The sequence below is a fragment of the Aotus nancymaae genome, unplaced genomic scaffold (assembly GCF_030222135.1).
Source record: "Aotus nancymaae isolate 86718 unplaced genomic scaffold, 86718_ANA_hifiasm-v0.15.2.pri h1tg000138l, whole genome shotgun sequence".
Lineage (NCBI taxonomy): Eukaryota > Metazoa > Chordata > Mammalia > Primates > Aotidae > Aotus > Aotus nancymaae.
The window spans coordinates 2,580,290-2,596,028 of record NW_026988553.1 but is presented as its reverse complement, the minus strand read 5'-3'; the positions used below and the strand labels follow the sequence as shown (position 1 = coordinate 2,596,028).

General features: G+C 56.8%; 2 protein-coding genes across 4 annotated transcripts; both read left to right on the top strand.

Moving 5' to 3' along the window:
• Positions 1–1,237: 1,237 nt before the first annotated feature.
• RENBP (renin binding protein) lies at positions 1,238–10,076 on the top strand. 2 transcript variants are annotated; one of them, XM_064371484.1, is made up of 11 exons: positions 1,238–1,324; positions 1,489–1,598; positions 1,752–1,827; positions 2,001–2,076; positions 2,254–2,426; positions 2,864–3,088; positions 4,423–4,504; positions 4,794–4,969; positions 5,869–6,000; positions 9,778–9,865; positions 9,959–10,076. In XM_064371484.1, exons 1-11 carry the CDS (start codon positions 1,298–1,300, stop codon positions 10,057–10,059), a joined length of 1,266 nt encoding a protein of 421 aa, XP_064227554.1. In that variant the 5' UTR covers positions 1,238–1,297; the 3' UTR covers positions 10,060–10,076. The 2 variants fall into 2 exon arrangements, with proteins under 2 accessions (XP_064227554.1, XP_064227555.1); XM_064371485.1 differs by lacking the exons at positions 9,778–9,865; positions 9,959–10,076 and adding an exon at positions 7,279–9,766.
• Positions 10,077–10,407: 331 nt separating this feature from the next.
• NAA10 (N-alpha-acetyltransferase 10, NatA catalytic subunit) lies at positions 10,408–15,448 on the top strand. Of its 2 annotated transcripts, none has more exons than XM_012437909.2 (8): positions 10,408–10,495; positions 10,899–10,997; positions 11,373–11,431; positions 12,806–12,851; positions 12,953–13,068; positions 13,268–13,312; positions 14,517–14,601; positions 15,146–15,448. In XM_012437909.2, the coding sequence occupies exons 1-8, from the start codon at positions 10,475–10,477 to the stop codon at positions 15,380–15,382; spliced, it is 708 nt and encodes a 235-aa protein (XP_012293332.1). In that variant the 5' UTR covers positions 10,408–10,474; the 3' UTR covers positions 15,383–15,448. The 2 variants fall into 2 exon arrangements, with proteins under 2 accessions (XP_012293332.1, XP_012293331.1); XM_012437908.3 differs by having other exon boundaries at positions 15,101–15,448.
• Positions 15,449–15,739: the final 291 nt, after the last annotated feature.

Sequence of the window (15,739 nt, the reverse complement as noted above, 5' to 3'; positions counted from 1 at the left end):
GGGCTGGAAGCCACTGGCCTCGTAGCACAGTTAGGTCAGATGGTCATAGAGCTACAGACAGATCTGGGCAGCTGGAAAATAGGCCCAGAGAAGGGGGATGTGGGCTCTTACCCGCAGTTACTGTCAGGCCTCAGAGCTGTGTCACTTGTGTAAAGTCAGCGCTAAGGCCGGGCGTGGTGGCTCCCGCCTGTAATCCCAGTAGTTTGGGAGGCCACGGCAGGTGGATCACGAAGTCAGGAGTTTGAGACCATCCTGGCCAACATTGTGAAACTCCGTCTCTACTAAAAATTAAAAATTTTTTAAAAATTAGCTGGGTGTGGTGGCAGGCACCTATAATCAATCCCAGCTACTCCACAGGCCGAGGCAGGAGAATTGCTTAAACCTGGGAAGTGGAGGTTGCAGTGAAACAAGATCACGCCACTGCGTTCCACCCTGAACAACAGAGAAAGACTCCATCTCCGGGAAAAAAAAGAAAAGTCAGCGCCAATGGCTGCCCATTACTGACTGTTGAGGTGGTTGGTGACAAACTGATTCAAAAGAGAGGATTTGCTAGGCCGGGCGTGGTGGCTCATGCCTATAATCCCAGCACTTTGGGAGGCTGAGGCGGGTGGATCACTTAACCTTTGGAGTTCGAGACCAGCCTGGACAGCATGACAAAACCCTGTCTCTACTAAAAATACAAAAATTAGGCAGGCATGGTGGCACACAGCTGTGATCCTGGCTACTTGGGAGGCAGACGTGGGAGGATTGTTTGAGCCTGGCAGGTCAAGGCTGCAGTGAGCAGCCTGGGAGACAGAACAAGACCCTGTCTGAAAAAAAAAAAGGACTTACCTACCTGCCTGCCATATCTGTGCCCAGAGGAGGCAATAATGTGCCTGCTGTATCTATGCGGTGACAGGTCAGAGGGCCCTCTACCTGTCCCCTGTCCTGCTGCACCCCTGCCCCACAGGTTTGCTAGAGCCAAGGTCCTCAGTCAGCCTGCCTGGGCCCCTGGCACATTGGGGGACACATTAGAGCCCTCTCTGGGCTCCCGTAAAGGTAGCTGGTGTGGGGTGGGGTGGCAGCCCCGTTCCCCCTGCCCCCTCATCCCAGACCGTCCTGCCATCCCAGCATTTCCCACCAAGGAGGAGGGGAGGGGTAGGAACGAGCGCGGGGGTGGGGCCCCAAAGCCCCGCCCTCAGGCCCAGCGGAACCCTGAAGAGGAGGGGGTGGGTGAGCCCGGGCGCGGCTCTGTCAGCTGAGTGACAGTCACGGGACCTCGACCAACTCTGTCTGGCTTCCTGGAGGAGAGGGAGGGATGAGCAAAGCTCTCCGAGCACGACAGGCCAGTAGAGGGGCGCGTGGGGGTAGTGCTGTCTTGGAGGGTCCTGGGGATGGTGAAGTCTGAAGTCCCGTGTGGAGGTGGGGGGATCCCTGAGGGCTAGGTCCAAGGCTGGGGGTGCCTAGGTCCTACGCGGAGGCTGCGCCTTCAAACCCCAGTTCCCTTAGGATATGGAGAAAGAGCGGGAGACTCTGCAGGCCTGGAAGGAGCGCGTGGGGCAGGAGCTGGACCGCGTGGTGGCTTTCTGGATGGAGCACTCCCACGACCAGGAGCACGGGTACTTGGCACACTTCTGGAGTCCTCTGCAGGGTTTTTGCCCTTCCCGAGCCTCCTCCTCACTCTCAGGCCCCTCACAGATTTGCTGGCCCCAGAGGGGCAGGAGGGGCAGGGAAGGCACCTTCCAGTCTCTGCTAACCCTGCACTCCTACAGGGGCTTCTTCACGTGCCTCGGCCGGGATGGGCAGTTGTATGACGACCTCAAGTATGTGTGGCTGCAGGGCAGGCAGGTAGGGTGTCCCCGGTCTGGAACCTCAGTATGTGTGGCTGCAGCGCAGGCAGGTAGGGTGTCCCCGGTCTGGAACCTCAGTATGTGTGGCTGCAGCGCAGGCAGGTAGGGTGTCCCCGGTCTGGAAGCTGGCCGCTTCAGGCGCGTTCCCTCCCTCCTTCCCATACTCCGCAGGTCTGGATGTATTGTCGCCTGTACCGCACTTTCGAGCGCTTCCACCGCGCGCAGCTTCTGGACGCAGCGAAAGCAGGTACCCCCTTCCTGCCTATCTCCAAGTGACCCAATCCGTGTTTACTCAACAGGGCACATGTGCGGATCTCATGCTTCTAGAGGGGTCTAGAAGCAGCGAAGGACTGGGGAGGCTCAAGGGCGGTGTGTGTGGGGTATGCCGGCCTTACTCCTGGCATGCTAACCCCCCAACCTCCAGGTGGTGAGTTCTTGCTGCGTTACGCCCGAGTGGCACCTCCTAGCAAGAAGTGTGCCTTTGTGCTGACTCGGGACGGCCGCCCGGTCAAGGTGCAGCGGACCATCTTCAGCGAGTGTTTCTACACCATGGCCATGGACGAGCTGTGGAGGACCACAGGGGAAGCACGGTACCAGGTGTGTGAGAGGAGGGCTGCCGAGGCGGCCACTGGGCCTCAGGGTGCCCTTGAAGACCCCACCCCGGAACCCTGCCATGGGCACCTGATGCATTCCCACTCAAGATGCAAGTCCCCTCCCACAGACCCATCTTCCGGCCAAGTCCCCTTCACCTCTGACCGCTCCCTTTCCACAGGGGCCCAGACAGAGAGGGCTCTAGCCACGACTTGCCCCTAACCAGGAAGAGGCTCCTCCCTCCGCCCTGGGCTCCTTGTGCTGCCAGACCCTGACCCCACAACCTGGGAAGGGCTGTACCCCCAGACTGGGAGCCCACAAGGCAGGGTGGGGCGGATCTGCGTGCTAGGCCCCGAGTGGGTGTCTTTGGAGTTCAGAAGAGGAATCAGCTCTCCCACCCCAGGGCCTCAGCCTGGGCCTCCCCTTGCCTCCCACACCCCCAGACGGAAGCGGTGGAGATGATGGATCAGATTGTCCACTGGGTACGGGAGGACGCGTCAGAACTGGGCCGGCCCCAGCTCCAGGGGGCCCCAGCCGTGGAGCCCATGGCAGTGCCCATGATGCTGCTGAACCTGGTGGAGCAGCTCGGGGAGGCGGACGAGGGGCTGGCGGGCAAATATGCGGAGCTGGGGGACTGGTGCGCCCGGAGGATTCTGCAACACGTGCAGGTGGGGGACCACTGGGGAGCTGGGGTGGCGGGAGGCCCTCCACTCCTCCACTCCCCCACTCCCCCTCTCCCCGGGGTGCCCTGGGGCTTTACACACTGGGAGAGACAGAGATTAGGGGAGGTCCCCGCCTGGGGAAGGTGGAGGGCCCGAGGGTGGGAGGGAGGGTTCGGAACCCCAGGCATAGTCTGACAGCAGAAGACCCCCCCCACCAAGTCCCTCTCAGGCCTCTGTCTGTCCCCGTTCGATGTTTCACCCTCCTCTGCTGGAAAGGATCAGGCCAGGAGAGAGGATTAGAACTTTGTAGGCCGTGGCTAGGTGCTGTGGCTCATGCCGGTAATCCTAGCACTTTGGGAGGCTGAGGCGGGCGGATCAGAGGTTCAAAACCAGCCTGGCCAACATGGTGAAGCCCCGTCTCTGCTAAAAATACAAAGAGGTAGTGGGGCGTGGGGGTGCACTCCTATAATCCCAGCTACTCAGGAGGCTGAGGCATGAGAATCGCTTGAACCCAGGAGCGAGACTCTGTCTAAAAAAACTTCCGGCCAGGCACAGTGGCTCACACCTATAATCCCAACACTGGGAGGCTGAGGCAGGTGGATCATGAGGTCAAGAGATCGAGACCATCCTGGTCAACATGGTGAAACCCCGTCTCTACTAAAAATACAAAAATTAGCTGGGCATGGTGGCGCACGCCTGTAGTCCCAGCTACTTGGGAGGCTGAGGCAGGAGAATTGCTTGAACCCAGGAGGCGGAGGTTGTGGTGAGCCGAGATCGCGCCATTGCACTCCAGCCTGGGCAACAAGAGTGAAACTCCGTCTCAAAAAAAAAAAAAAAAATTCCTAGGCCCAAGGGAGTGAATCAGCACCTTCTCAAACACCCCTCTGAGCCTGGCCCACCCAAGCCAGCAGGGCCAGGGGATTGGGTGAGAGGGAGGGAGGAAGGGATTTCTGGGGCTGGGTCTTTCTTTTTTCTTTCTTTCTTTCTTTTTTTTTTTGGAGACAAAGCTTCACTCTGTCTCCTAGGCTGGAGTGCAGTGGTATGATCTCAGCTCACTGCAACCTCTGCCTGCCAGGTTCAAGCGATTCTCATGCCTCAACCTCCCGAGTAGCTGAGATTATAAGTGTGCGCCACCATGCCTGGCTAATTTGTGTATTTTTAGTAGAGACTGGGTTTCACCACGTTGGTCAGGGTGCTCTAGATCTCCTGACCTCAGATTATCCACCTGCCTCAGCCTCCCAAAGTGCTGGGATTATAGGTGTGAGCTACCATGCCCACCTGGGCCAGGGCTTTCTAATGGGTGGCTGGAGCCAACATTCCCTTCTGCTCCTTCCGGGCAGAGGGATGGACAAGCTGTGCTGGAGAATGTGTCAGAGGATGGCAAGGAACTTTCTGGCTGCCTGGGGAGACAGCAGAACCCAGGTGAGGGACAGGGTGGGCTGGGGGCCTCCCAGGAGGAGGGGAGTGCTGAGCCTTGCGTTCTAGGCTTCAGATGTGGGGAATGCCTAGCGGGGGTCCTTGAGGAGGCAGAGGAGAGGGGATGGGACCTCTCCAGACTGGGGGTTTCCGCAGGGGAGCAGACTTCCAGGGCCAGGGAACTCAGAGCATCGCTCACTGTTAGGGAGGGAGAAGAGAGGTGCCAGGGGCTTTCGCTCCCTCTGTCCCCTCCCTCAACCCCACCCAGGCCCTTCCTTATGTCAATCCTCACCAGGCCACGCACTGGAAGCCGGCTGGTTTCTGCTCCGTCATTTCATTCGGAAAGGCGACCCCGAACTTCGAGCCCACGTTGTTGACAAGCTGCTGTTGTTGCCCTTCCATTCTGGATGGGACCCTGACCACGGAGGCCTCTTTTACTTCCAGGATGCTGATGACTTCTGCCCCACCCAGGTGGGAGAGCACCCAGGGCCATGTGTGACCCACCCTGTTTTAAGGCTTTCTGCCCAGGGAGATGGGTGCTTCTTGTAGAGGGTAACTTTCGGCCGGATCGGAACCTGAAGGCCTGCTGTTGGCTTCTGTGCCAGTGTTACAGGAAAGGGGTGGCGATCCAGACCCCAGGAAAGGTTCTTGGATCTCATGCCAGAAAGAATTCAGGGCGAGTCCATCGAGTAAAGTGAAAGGAAAGGAACAGAAGGGTGGCTACTCCACGGTCAGAGCGGCCGGGAGGGCTGCTGGGTGCCCGTTTTTATGGTTATTTCTTGACGACATGCTAAACAAGGGGTGGACTACTAATGTCTCCCCTTTTTAGATCATATAGGGTAAGTTCCTGACGTTGCACGGTGGTTGTAAACTGTTACGGCGCTGGTGAGAGTGTAGCAGTGAGGACGGCCAGAGGTCACTCGCATCGCCATCTTGGTTCTAGCCAGATCCTTTACTGCAAACGGTTTTATTAGCAAGGTCTTTCTGACCTGTGTTTTGTGCTGACCTCCTGTCTCATCCTGTGACTCAGAACGCCTTCACCATCTGGGAATGCAGCCTAGTAGATTTCAGCCTCATTTTGCCTAGCTCCTGTTTAAGATGGAGTTGCTCTTGTTCACACACCTCTGACACCAGTGCTCCCCAGTCCCATGTTACGTGGAGGCCACCAGGGAGCTATTGGTTTGGGGCCCTGGTGTCTCTGCAGGTATCTACATGTCAGGAAGCTGATGCCACTGGGAGGGTCCTTCAGAACCCCCAAAGATGTCCTGAAATTCAGCTCCAGTAGCTTGGGCCAATGGAGACAGAGCCAGGTCTGGAAAGTTGGGGAGGGGAGTGTCCTGCTGAGATGCCCAGCTCTGCTCTCCCCTCAGCTGGAGTGGGCCATGAAGCTCTGGTGGCCGCACAGCGAAGCCATGATTGCCTTCCTCATGGGTTACAGTGACAGCGGGGACCCTGAGCTGCTACGCCTCTTCTACCAAGTGGCTGAGTACACATTCTGCCAGGTGAGCACTGCCTCCTCATCACCTCTAGAGGCTGAATGGGGGAATGCGGGGAGTCTGGCAGGCTGTGGTCTTGCCCCCTTGCTGGGCACAGTCGCTCAGCTGCTCTGAGAGTTCCTGGAGTCCCAGTACTGCTTGTTCAGTTAATGAAGACGCCCCTGCCCTCCTAGAGCTTGAATTTTGGTGGCGGGTGTGGGTCGGGGAGCAGACTGTACACAAGCAGACCTAGGGCTGGTGAGAGTGACAGCTGTGGGGATAATACCACTGGAGAGGGTTGTGGGGGGCTCCTTCCTATGAGGTGGCAGTGGGGAAGCACTGAGCAGGGGCCGAGTCAACCAGGGAGGCCTGGCAGCCTGGGAGTGAGGATAATGGCAGAGTGGCCAACGGACGGACTCCAGCTGCCTGGTCTGATTCCATTGTTACTTTTGTCCCGGGACTTGGAGAGAGGGTGTTATGGGGGAAGCCTGTAGGGTATACGGCAGAAGCTGGGACAGTGAGGGCTGGCCTAGGTGGGAGCTTGCGGGGACACAGGGTTCACAGTCTGGTGGAGCGGCGGTGGGATTCCTGAGTCTCTGGTGCAGAGGGAAAGATCTGGACGGGCCATGAGTGTTTTCAGCTCATAAGAATGTAGATGCTACCGAGCACAGTGGCTCACACCTATAATCCTAGCACTTTGGGAGGCTGAGTCTGGAGGATCGCTTGAACCCAGGAGTTCAAAACCAGTCTGGGCAACATAGTGAGACCCCCATCTCTAAAATGTTTTTTTTAATTGGCTGGGTATCATGCACACCTGTAGTCCCAGCTACTCAGGAGGGACTGCCACTGAGGAGTCCCAGCTACTGAGGCGGGAGGACTGCCACTGAGGAGTCCCAGCTACTGAGGCGGGAGGGCTGCCACTGAGGAGTCCCAGCTACTGAGGCGGGAGGACTGCCACTGAGGAGTCCCAGCTACTGAGGCGGGAGGACTGCCACTGAGGAGTCCCAGCTACTGAGGCGGGAGGACTGCCTAGGCTCAGGAGTTTGGGGCTGCAGTGGGTTCTGGTCACACCACTGCACTCCAGCCTGGGCTGGGCAACAGAGCAAGAGTCTGTCTCAAGAAAAAGAAAAACAACAAAAAAAAAAGGAGTACAGATGCTGCTGAGATCTATGAGGCAAAAAGGGAAATGGGGGCCCAGCAAAGGAGACAAGAATCAGTGGTGATGTAGGAAGAAAACCAAGCCACGGACCCCCCGAGGCCCAAGTGCTAGGTGCAGAGTGATAAGCTGTCCTGACTGCTTCCCAGGAGGCACCTCGAGCTGCTGAACCCAGGACAGGGCATAGCACCCAGTGGTGAAGGCCTGGGTGGTGAATGAATGAATGAAGATGCATCATGTGTTTCTAAAGCCGTGACTCCGACTGCGCTGGTAAACCCTGATACTGGGAGGACCATAACAGGAGGTCTTATTCTGGGGTCTATGGGCTTTGAAACCCTGTGGGGGAAATCACATCTTTATTTGTACTAACCTCTAACTGAAACTAGTATTTGCTTCCATTATGAGTGGAGGCAATGAACCACATTGGTAACAGCAGTGCCTGGCTTTGTCACCAATAGAAGTCCCAGTGTCACATATGCTCATCACTACTTCCAAACCACGGGGGTTCTTAGACCTGCAGCTTATCTTCATATTTAATGCATTCATAAAGTATGTATTAGGGACCACCAATTTTGGCTCTAAAATGAAATTGAAGGAATGCATTTTAATGTGATAGACATGACATTAAACAATTACAAAAGTTATAATCAACACGTAAATTGGCTGGGCATGGTGGCTCATGCCTGTAATCTCAGCACTTTCGGAGGCTGAGGCAGGTGGATCACCTGAGGTTAGGACTTTGAGATCAGCCTGGCCGACATGGCAAAACCCCGTCTTTACTTTAAAAACACAAAAATTGGCTGGGTGTGGTGGCTTGTGCCTGTACTCCCAGGACTTTTGGAGGCCGAGGTGGGCAGATCACGAGGTCAAGAGATCGAGACCATCTGACCAACATGGTAAAAGAAACCCCATCTCTACTAAAAATACAAAAATTAGCCAGGCATGGTGGCGCGCACCTGTAGTCCCAGCTACTTGGGAGGCTGAAGCAAGAGAATCGCTTGAACCTAGGAGGAGCCGAGATTGTATCACTGCACTCCAGTCTGGCAACAGAGTGAGACTCCATCTCAAAAAAAAAAAACAAAAACCAAAAAATACAAAAATTGGGCCAGGCATGGTGGCTCATGCCTGTAATTCCAGCACTTTGAGAGGCTGAGACAGGCGGATCACTTGAGGTCAGGAGTTTGAGACCAGCCTGGCCGACATGGTGACATTCTGTCTCTACTAAAAATACAAAAAATGAGCTGGGCTTGGTGGCGGGCGCCTGTAATCCCCAGTACTCGGGAGGCTGAGGCAGGAGAATCACTCGAACCCACAAGGTGAAGGTTGCAGTGAGCTGGTATCATGCCACTGCACTCCAGCCTGGGTGACAAGAGGGAAACTCCATCTCAAAAAAACAAAAAACAAAAAACAAAATAAAAAACAGGTAAGTCATTATGCACCAACCAGCATAAGAGAATACAGAAGGCAAAAATCCAGACATTGAAGGGAATTCTTCTTTAGCTTCCTGTGTCGATCAACTAGTCAGAAAACAAGTAAGGACTTGAACAACGCAACTCAAAAGATAGAACTAGTTTTTTCTTTTTCTTTTTTTTATAACTTTAATCTTGAGTTATGTGTGACTCAGAACTAGTTTTTTTCTTTAATTTTTTTTTTGAGATAGGGTCTCTGTCACCCAGGCTGAGTGCAGTGGCACAATCACGGCTCACTGCAGCCTCAACCTCCTGGGCTCAAGCCATCCTCCCACCTCAGCCTCCCAGGTAGCTGGGACTACAGCTGTGTGCCGTCACGCCCAGCTAATTCTTTAAATTTTTTTGTAGAGATGGGGTCTCACTATGTTGCCCAGGCTGGGTGTAAAGTCCTAGCCTCAAGTGATCCTCCCACCTCAGACTCCCAAAGTGCTGGGATTACAGGCATGAGCCACTGTGCCCAGCCCAGGACTAGTTTTACCTCCCACAAAGAATACACCAACTGTTTACACCTACAAACAAGAATACACCAATTCTTATGGGCCACAATTTAAAGAGACATTTTCATAGTGGACTTCAGTGTAATTGATTCCATGATCCTTTTGAGAAGGGGCCGAACTCACAAGCCTACCTGAGACAGATGCCGTATGGAATGCTAGTGAAGAGAGAAGGAAAGAGAGTGGAATGGGCACTGGGCAGGGGCAGAGGGAGGATGAGATGCATTTGGGACAAATGGTGAGCCAGGATACGCGTGAGATCTCTGCTAGACATGCACAATCTCATCTACTGGAAGACAGGCCAGTGCAGGGAATGGGAGCTCCAAGGGAGTCACTTATGAAGAGTTTCATGACAGGTCATCGCCTTCATCAGGGTTCTTCGTTTCTTTAAATCAATGTAACCACCACTACAATCAGGACAGAACGTTTCTAGATCCCAGGGCAGGGCTCTTTCATTCCACCTAGCAGTGTCGTGTCCTCTTGCCCAGTTGGTTATAGAGTTGCAGCCTGCCTGCTTCGTTCACGCCTGCTTTCATCTTTGTGGAGGACGCGGTGTTGCGGTTAAGATCGTTGGTTCTGGAGCCACGTTACCTGGGGTCAGCCCGGGCTCTGACCTTGGGTAGCGCTGCAGTGGCATCTGGGCGGGTCCTGCAGGCGCTAGCTGTCACTGTCTCTGTTATTCCAGTTTCGCGATCCCGAGTACGGGGAATGGTTTGGCTACCTGAGCCGAGAGGGCAAGGTGGCCCTCACCATCAAGGGAGGGCCTTTCAAAGGTGAGTGGGAAACAGGGCGGGGCCGCAGGGGTCGCGCCTCTCGGCGGCTCCCGGCCTTCACCAACCGCCCGCCTCTCCCGCCTCTCCCCACAGGCTGCTTCCACGTGCCGCGGTGCCTAGCCATGTGCGAGGAGATGCTGGGCGCCCTGCTGAGCCGCCCGGCCCCCGCCCCCGCCCGCCGAGGCGCGGAATAAAGGCTGAGTCTGCTCCACCTGCAGCTGTGCGCGCGTCAGTGTCTGTGGGCTCGCGGGAGGAGGGCTGCCGCGCCGAGGGAGGGGCCGGCTCCAGCTCCGGGGCAGCGCCCACCCCGCCCCGCCCCCGGGCCCGCCCATCGCTGACCAGCTCCTTGCATTGGCCCGCCCCGCGTACTGGCCTGTCCCGCGCATTGGCCAGCAGCCTGGAGGACGGGCCCAGCTGCCGTGCACTTCCGGCCGGTGGCCGGCCCGGCGCGCACCGCCCCTTCCGCTGCCACTCAGCTAGCCCAGCCCCGGTCCCAGCCCCGGTCCCAGCCCCGGTCCCAGCCCCCGCCGTCCCGGCGTCGATTCGGAGCGCGGCGGCAGCTGACTGCACCTTCACGATCCGCTGGGACCCGCGAGCCCCGCCGCCGTTATGAACATCCGCAATGCGAGGGTGAGCGCCCGGGGCGGGAGACTGTCCGCGCCGCGTGGGCGCCGGGCCCGGTGGCTGCTGCGCATGCTCCCGAGGGCCCCGGCCGAGCCCGGCCCGGTGGCCCTGCGTGTGCCTGCGGCCTCCAGACCTCTGAGATTGGCCTAGCCCGCCGAAGAGGCAGGGTCGCGGGGCAGGGGCTGCGATTCTCTCCTGTTTACGTGATGTCGGGCCTCCGTTGGGTGGGCTCCGGGAACCTCCAGGCGCCCACTCCTGTTCCTGTGCTCCGGGCGTTGAGCAAAGTCACATCGTCATAGTGCCTGCCCAGCCCCGGGGGACGGGGGCCGAGCAGACGACGGGGAGCAGGCTTCTCACCTGTGGTCACCGCCGCGCTTGACTGAGCTCGTTCCACTGCCCTTCCCTGCAGCCGGAGGACCTGATGAACATGCAACACTGCAACCTCCTCTGCCTGCCCGAGAACTACCAGATGAAATACTACTTCTACCATGGCCTCTCCTGGCCCCAGGTGGGCAGCTTCTGAATTTGGGCGTGGGAAAATCCAGGCCGAGGAAAATCCAATCGGGCCATCTCGAAGGGAGTGGACAAGTCTGTCAGCCCAGAGGGCTATATGGTCGGTGACTTCCCGGGTGTTTTCAGCTGGCAGGCAGGGGCAAAGGAAAAGAAGGCGCCTGAAGGGAGCAGAGAATAGGGGCAGGATCCCCACATTGTGTTTTCTTTCAGGCATGGGGAGGGCACAGTGTGGCTTGGGGCAGACCAGGTCACCCAGCCTGGAGGTGGTGAGCTGTCATACAGCGTGCCACTCGTCCAGCTTCTGTCCCTGTAAGGGCTCCTCCAGCTCCACCACGAAGTGTTCTCATTCCCCTTTCCTGTCTGTCACCAGCTCTCTTACATTGCTGAGGACGAGAATGGGAAGATTGTGGGGTATGTCCTGGCCAAAATGTGAGTCATCAAGGAGGAAGAGAGAAGCTACACGTGTCTGGTGGATGCTGCTGTGGGCTTTTAAAAAAACGAATAGGCTTTTTATTTTCAGTACAGTTGAAAGTTTTTAGAAAAGTTGAACAGAAAGGACATGGAGTTCTCATTGAACCCCACAGCACCCCTCCCTGCCAGTTTCCTCTGTTAGTAGCATGTTGGATTTGGGTGATCCATTTGTGACAAGTGACAAACGAATGTGATTTATTATTTATTTCTTTATTTTTGAGATGGAGTCTCACTCCGTTGCTCTGTTGCCCTGTCGCCCAGGCTGGACTGCAGTGGTACGATCTCAGCTCACTGCAACGTCTGTCTCCTGGGTTCAAGGGATTCTCCCGCCTCACCCTCCCTAGTAGCTGGGATTACAGGCACGTGCTACCACACCCGGCTAATTTTTGTATTTTTAGTAGAGACAGTGTTTCACCATGTGGGCCAGGCTGGTCTCGAACTCCTGACTTCAGGTGATCCACCCGCCTTGGCCTCCCAAAGTGCTGGGATTACAGGCGTGAGCTACTGCACCCAGCTGATATATTATTAACTAAACCAACAGTTTACATTGCTGTACTTCTCTTTGTGTTGTAAGTCTTATGGCTTTGACCAATGGCATGTGTCCACCTTACATTATCACAGGATCGTTTCACTGGGTTCCAGGCATTCATCCCTCCCTCTCCTTATCCCCTGGCAACCGCTGATTTTTTACTGTCTGCATAGTTTTGCCTTTTCCAGGATGTCATAGAATTGGAATCATACCATATACAGCCTTTTCAGACTGACTGTTTTTCACTTAGTAATATGCATTTCAGCTTCTGCCTTGTCTTTGCATGGGTTGACGGCTCATTTCTTTTTTTATTTTTCTTTTTTGAGACAGGGTCTCGCTCTGTTGCCCAGGCTGCAGTGCAGTGGCACGATCACAGCTCACTTCAGCCTCAACCTCCCAGGCTCAAATGATCCTGTCACGTCAGCCTCCCAAGCAGCCGAGACCACAGGCATGCGCCACCATACCCAGCTCATTTAAAAACTTTTTTGTGGAGATGGTGTCTCACTATGTTTTCCAGGCTGGTCTTGAACTGCTGGGCTCAAGTGATCTTCTTGCCTTGGCCTGCCAAGTAGCTGGAACTCTAGGCGTGTGCCACCACACCCGGCATGCATGGGGTTTTTAGGCAGCAGAGGGTGGCAGGATCGGCTGCGCTGATCCAAGAGGCTCCCAGCTCTCCCCCAGCTGGGGTCTTAGGTGGCTGTAGGGCCAGTCTAGAGTTTGCATGTCCACTCTACGTATGGCAGGGGCTGGGGGTGGAGGTGCCTACATGGAGCTCCTGCAGCCTCTCCTTCCTCTCTCTCCAGGGAAGAGGACCCAGATGATGTGCCCCATGGACATATCACCTCACTGGTTTGTAGAGTCCACCCAGGCTCTGGTGGGGGTGGAAGTGGGGTTAGTTGGGGGAGCCCTCAGGGTCCCAGCCCCTCATCCCCTCTTTGCTTTTCCACCAGGCTGTGAAGCGTTCCCACCGGCGCCTCGGTCTGGCACAGAAACTGATGGACCAGGCCTCTCGAGCCATGATAGAGAACTTCAATGCCAAATACGTCTCCCTGCATGTCAGGAAGAGGTGGAAGCTGGGCTGAGGGAAGGGGGACTAAGGGGAGAGATGCTGCCTTGACGGGAGTCCTGGGGGGCCTTGGCTTTTGGTGAAGATCCGGGAAGTGGGATTGGTGGGAAGGAGGGACCAGAGGGAGGGGCAGGACCTGGACGTGCTACCCCTGCCTGGCTAAATCCGTGCAGCTCAGCAGTGCCTTGTTCCCCTGCAGTAACCGGGCTGCCCTGCACCTCTATTCCAACACCCTCAACTTTCAGTAAGTAGATCTTGGTTTTTGTAATGGGTTGGGGCTGGTCCCAGGTCTAGCGGTCAGGGCAGCTGAGACCAGCTGAGCTGCTTTCCAGGCAGCGGGTGGGCTAGCTACGGGGAGGAGGCTGTGATCCCAGCGCCGCCAAGATGCCTCCACACTCACTTGGTGGCTGATGATTGAAAAGCCAGCATGGGGACAGCACCTGCCTGTTGAAATGTGCTCTGTTTGTGTTGTGATGGAGGAGCTCTGGCCCATGCTGGCTGAGGCTGGTGAAGGGCACAGGGTTGTTAGTCATGTTTGGGAATAGAGAGGTATAGGTCCCTGGCATGAGCAGATACTAAGGAGCAGGACTCTGTGTGACCAACTGCCTGGAAGCATCTAAGAGATAGCAGAAGCAAGGAGAATGCATGTTCAGGAAGAAAGGGCCGGCAGCCAGGCATCCTAGTGGACGGGGCAGGTCTGCTGAGGACCGGGAGGCCCCATGTGCCTGGCCCAGGAGAGAGAACCTGGCAGTCAGTGTGCCCAGTAGACAGTGGAAAGAAGTGCTTGCAAGTGAGGCTGGGTGGGCTGTCCGTGGAGGGATGCTAACTGCACTCAGCACCTGTTTGACTGTTGGGAAGGGCGGTGGCCTCTGGGCTGGGTGCTGGCAGGAAGGATCTGTGACCCAGATGAGGATGTCTGGTGCTGGTGGGAACTGCTTTATAGTGAAGTCAACAGTCCTCATGTCTGAGGTCTTACAGGGCCAGCCTTCCAGGTACCTCCCCAGTGCAGGCCGGGCCGTGCTGTGTAGGGATGCCTGCCCTCGAAAGGGCTCACCCTCTTCCCTGCGTTCTCATAGCTGTGGTGAGGCAGCTCAGTAAGGGATAGGAAGCAGGGCAGAAAGGGAAGGGGAAGGCTGAATTCAGGGCTTCAGCTCACAGGAAACCACAGAAGGGGAATCCTTAGTAGCCAGGCTAAGGACACAGAACAGGGGCAGGACAGGGGTGGGGCGGGCCACTGTTACCTGGAGCCTTTGCTGGAGAGAGCAGAGGGCAGGCCACACTGGAAGTGGGGCCACTGGAGGATTCTTTCAGGCTGGACTTGCTGTCTCAGGACAGAGCCTTCAGGGAGAAAACATGGCACCTTGCTTCAGTAGCCATGATGCCAGGAGCAGAGGAGGATGTACCCCGAGTATGGGTCTTCCTCCTTGCTCTCTGCCCTCTGCCCCCAGGATCAGTGAAGTGGAGCCCAAATACTATGCAGATGGGGAGGATGCCTACGCCATGAAGCGGGATCTCACCCAGATGGCCGACGAGGTGAGAGCACCGCAGCGAAGCCAAGCAGTGCGGGCGGCGGGGAAGGTGGCGGCACTTGGGAGCCCTGGGACAGTGGCTGGAGGCAAGACCAACTTTGGGTGCCAGCCCTTGTGGCCACATTGCCAGGAGTCACGGCCTCAGTTTCCTAGGCTGGGCTTTAGAGGAGGCTGTCTGCCTAGCAGCAGCCTGGAGGGTGGTGGGAGAGGCAGAGGGAGGAGGCTTTTAGAAGGGAAGTGGGACAGCCTGGGACCAGTGTGTGGCCTGCCTGCTCAGAGGTAGTTCTGAGTCAGGGTTCTGCCCAAGGTGGCTGGGCTGGTCAAGCGGCAGCACTCGGTTGTGGGGGCCTCCATGGTAGTCAGTGAACCCAGGGAGCAGTGAGCAAGGCTCCAGCCAGGTGTCCCCACTCAGTTCCGCGTGTCTTGCCTAGCCCTGCTGCTTCTCATTATGCCCCTCCCCTCAGCCAGCGACAGGTCCAGTCACCCCTTGTCTGGAAATTTAGGCCCTGTCTCTTTGCTCCCGCTTCTCCCTGGGCTCCTGGCGGCAGCTGAGGCGGCACCTGGAGCTGAAGGAGAAGGGCAGGCACGTGGTGCTGGGTGCCATCGAGAACAAGGTGGAGAGCAAAGGCAGTTCACCTCCGAGCTCAGGAGAGGCCTGTCGCGAGGAGAAGGGCCTGGCTGCCGAGGATAGTGGTGGGGACAGCAAGGACCTCAGCGAGGTCAGCGAGACCACAGAGAGCACAGATGTCAAAGACAGCTCAGAGGCCTCTGACTCGGCCTCCTAGAGCCTGCCCCATCCCTTCCTCACCCCACGAGCTTTCACAATAAATTCGCTCCGTGGCACTGGGGAACTTCGTGTGTGTGTGTGTGTGTGCGCGCGCGTGCGTGTGTGTGCACATGTGTGTGTGCATGCGTGCAGTGTGTTTCTCCAGCTCCTCTGTCTGGTGGGGATGTGAGCCTCACAGCCTTTTAACCCAGGGCATCCTGCCAGGCCCAAGTAGAAGGGAAGAGCTTTCTGAGAGCCTTGGGGGTGGGACTCCCCAGTCTCATGACCTTCAGCAGCTGTGGCCCCAGGGAAGGAGGCCCTGGACTTCAGGGAGAGACCCTGCCTTGGAGGCCTGCTCGGCCACGCTGAATGTGTT

Bases quoted from the DNA above. Each gene is read 5' to 3' on its own strand.
- RENBP (XM_064371484.1), top strand. From the start codon at position 1,298: ATGAGCAAAGCTCTCCGAGCACGACAG. The intron at 6,001-9,777 runs GTGAGCACTGCC...CTGTTATTCCAG, and splicing joins CTGAGTACACATTCTGCCAG to TTTCGCGATCCCGAGTACGG. The intron at 9,866-9,958 runs GTGAGTGGGAAA...CTCTCCCCACAG, and splicing joins CAAGGGAGGGCCTTTCAAAG to GCTGCTTCCACGTGCCGCGG.
- NAA10 (XM_012437908.3), top strand. From the start codon at position 10,475: ATGAACATCCGCAATGCGAGG. The intron at 11,432-12,805 runs GTGAGTCATCAA...CTCTCTCTCCAG, and splicing joins GGGTATGTCCTGGCCAAAAT to GGAAGAGGACCCAGATGATG. The intron at 14,602-15,100 runs GTGAGAGCACCG...CTGGAAATTTAG, and splicing joins TCACCCAGATGGCCGACGAG to GCCCTGTCTCTTTGCTCCCG.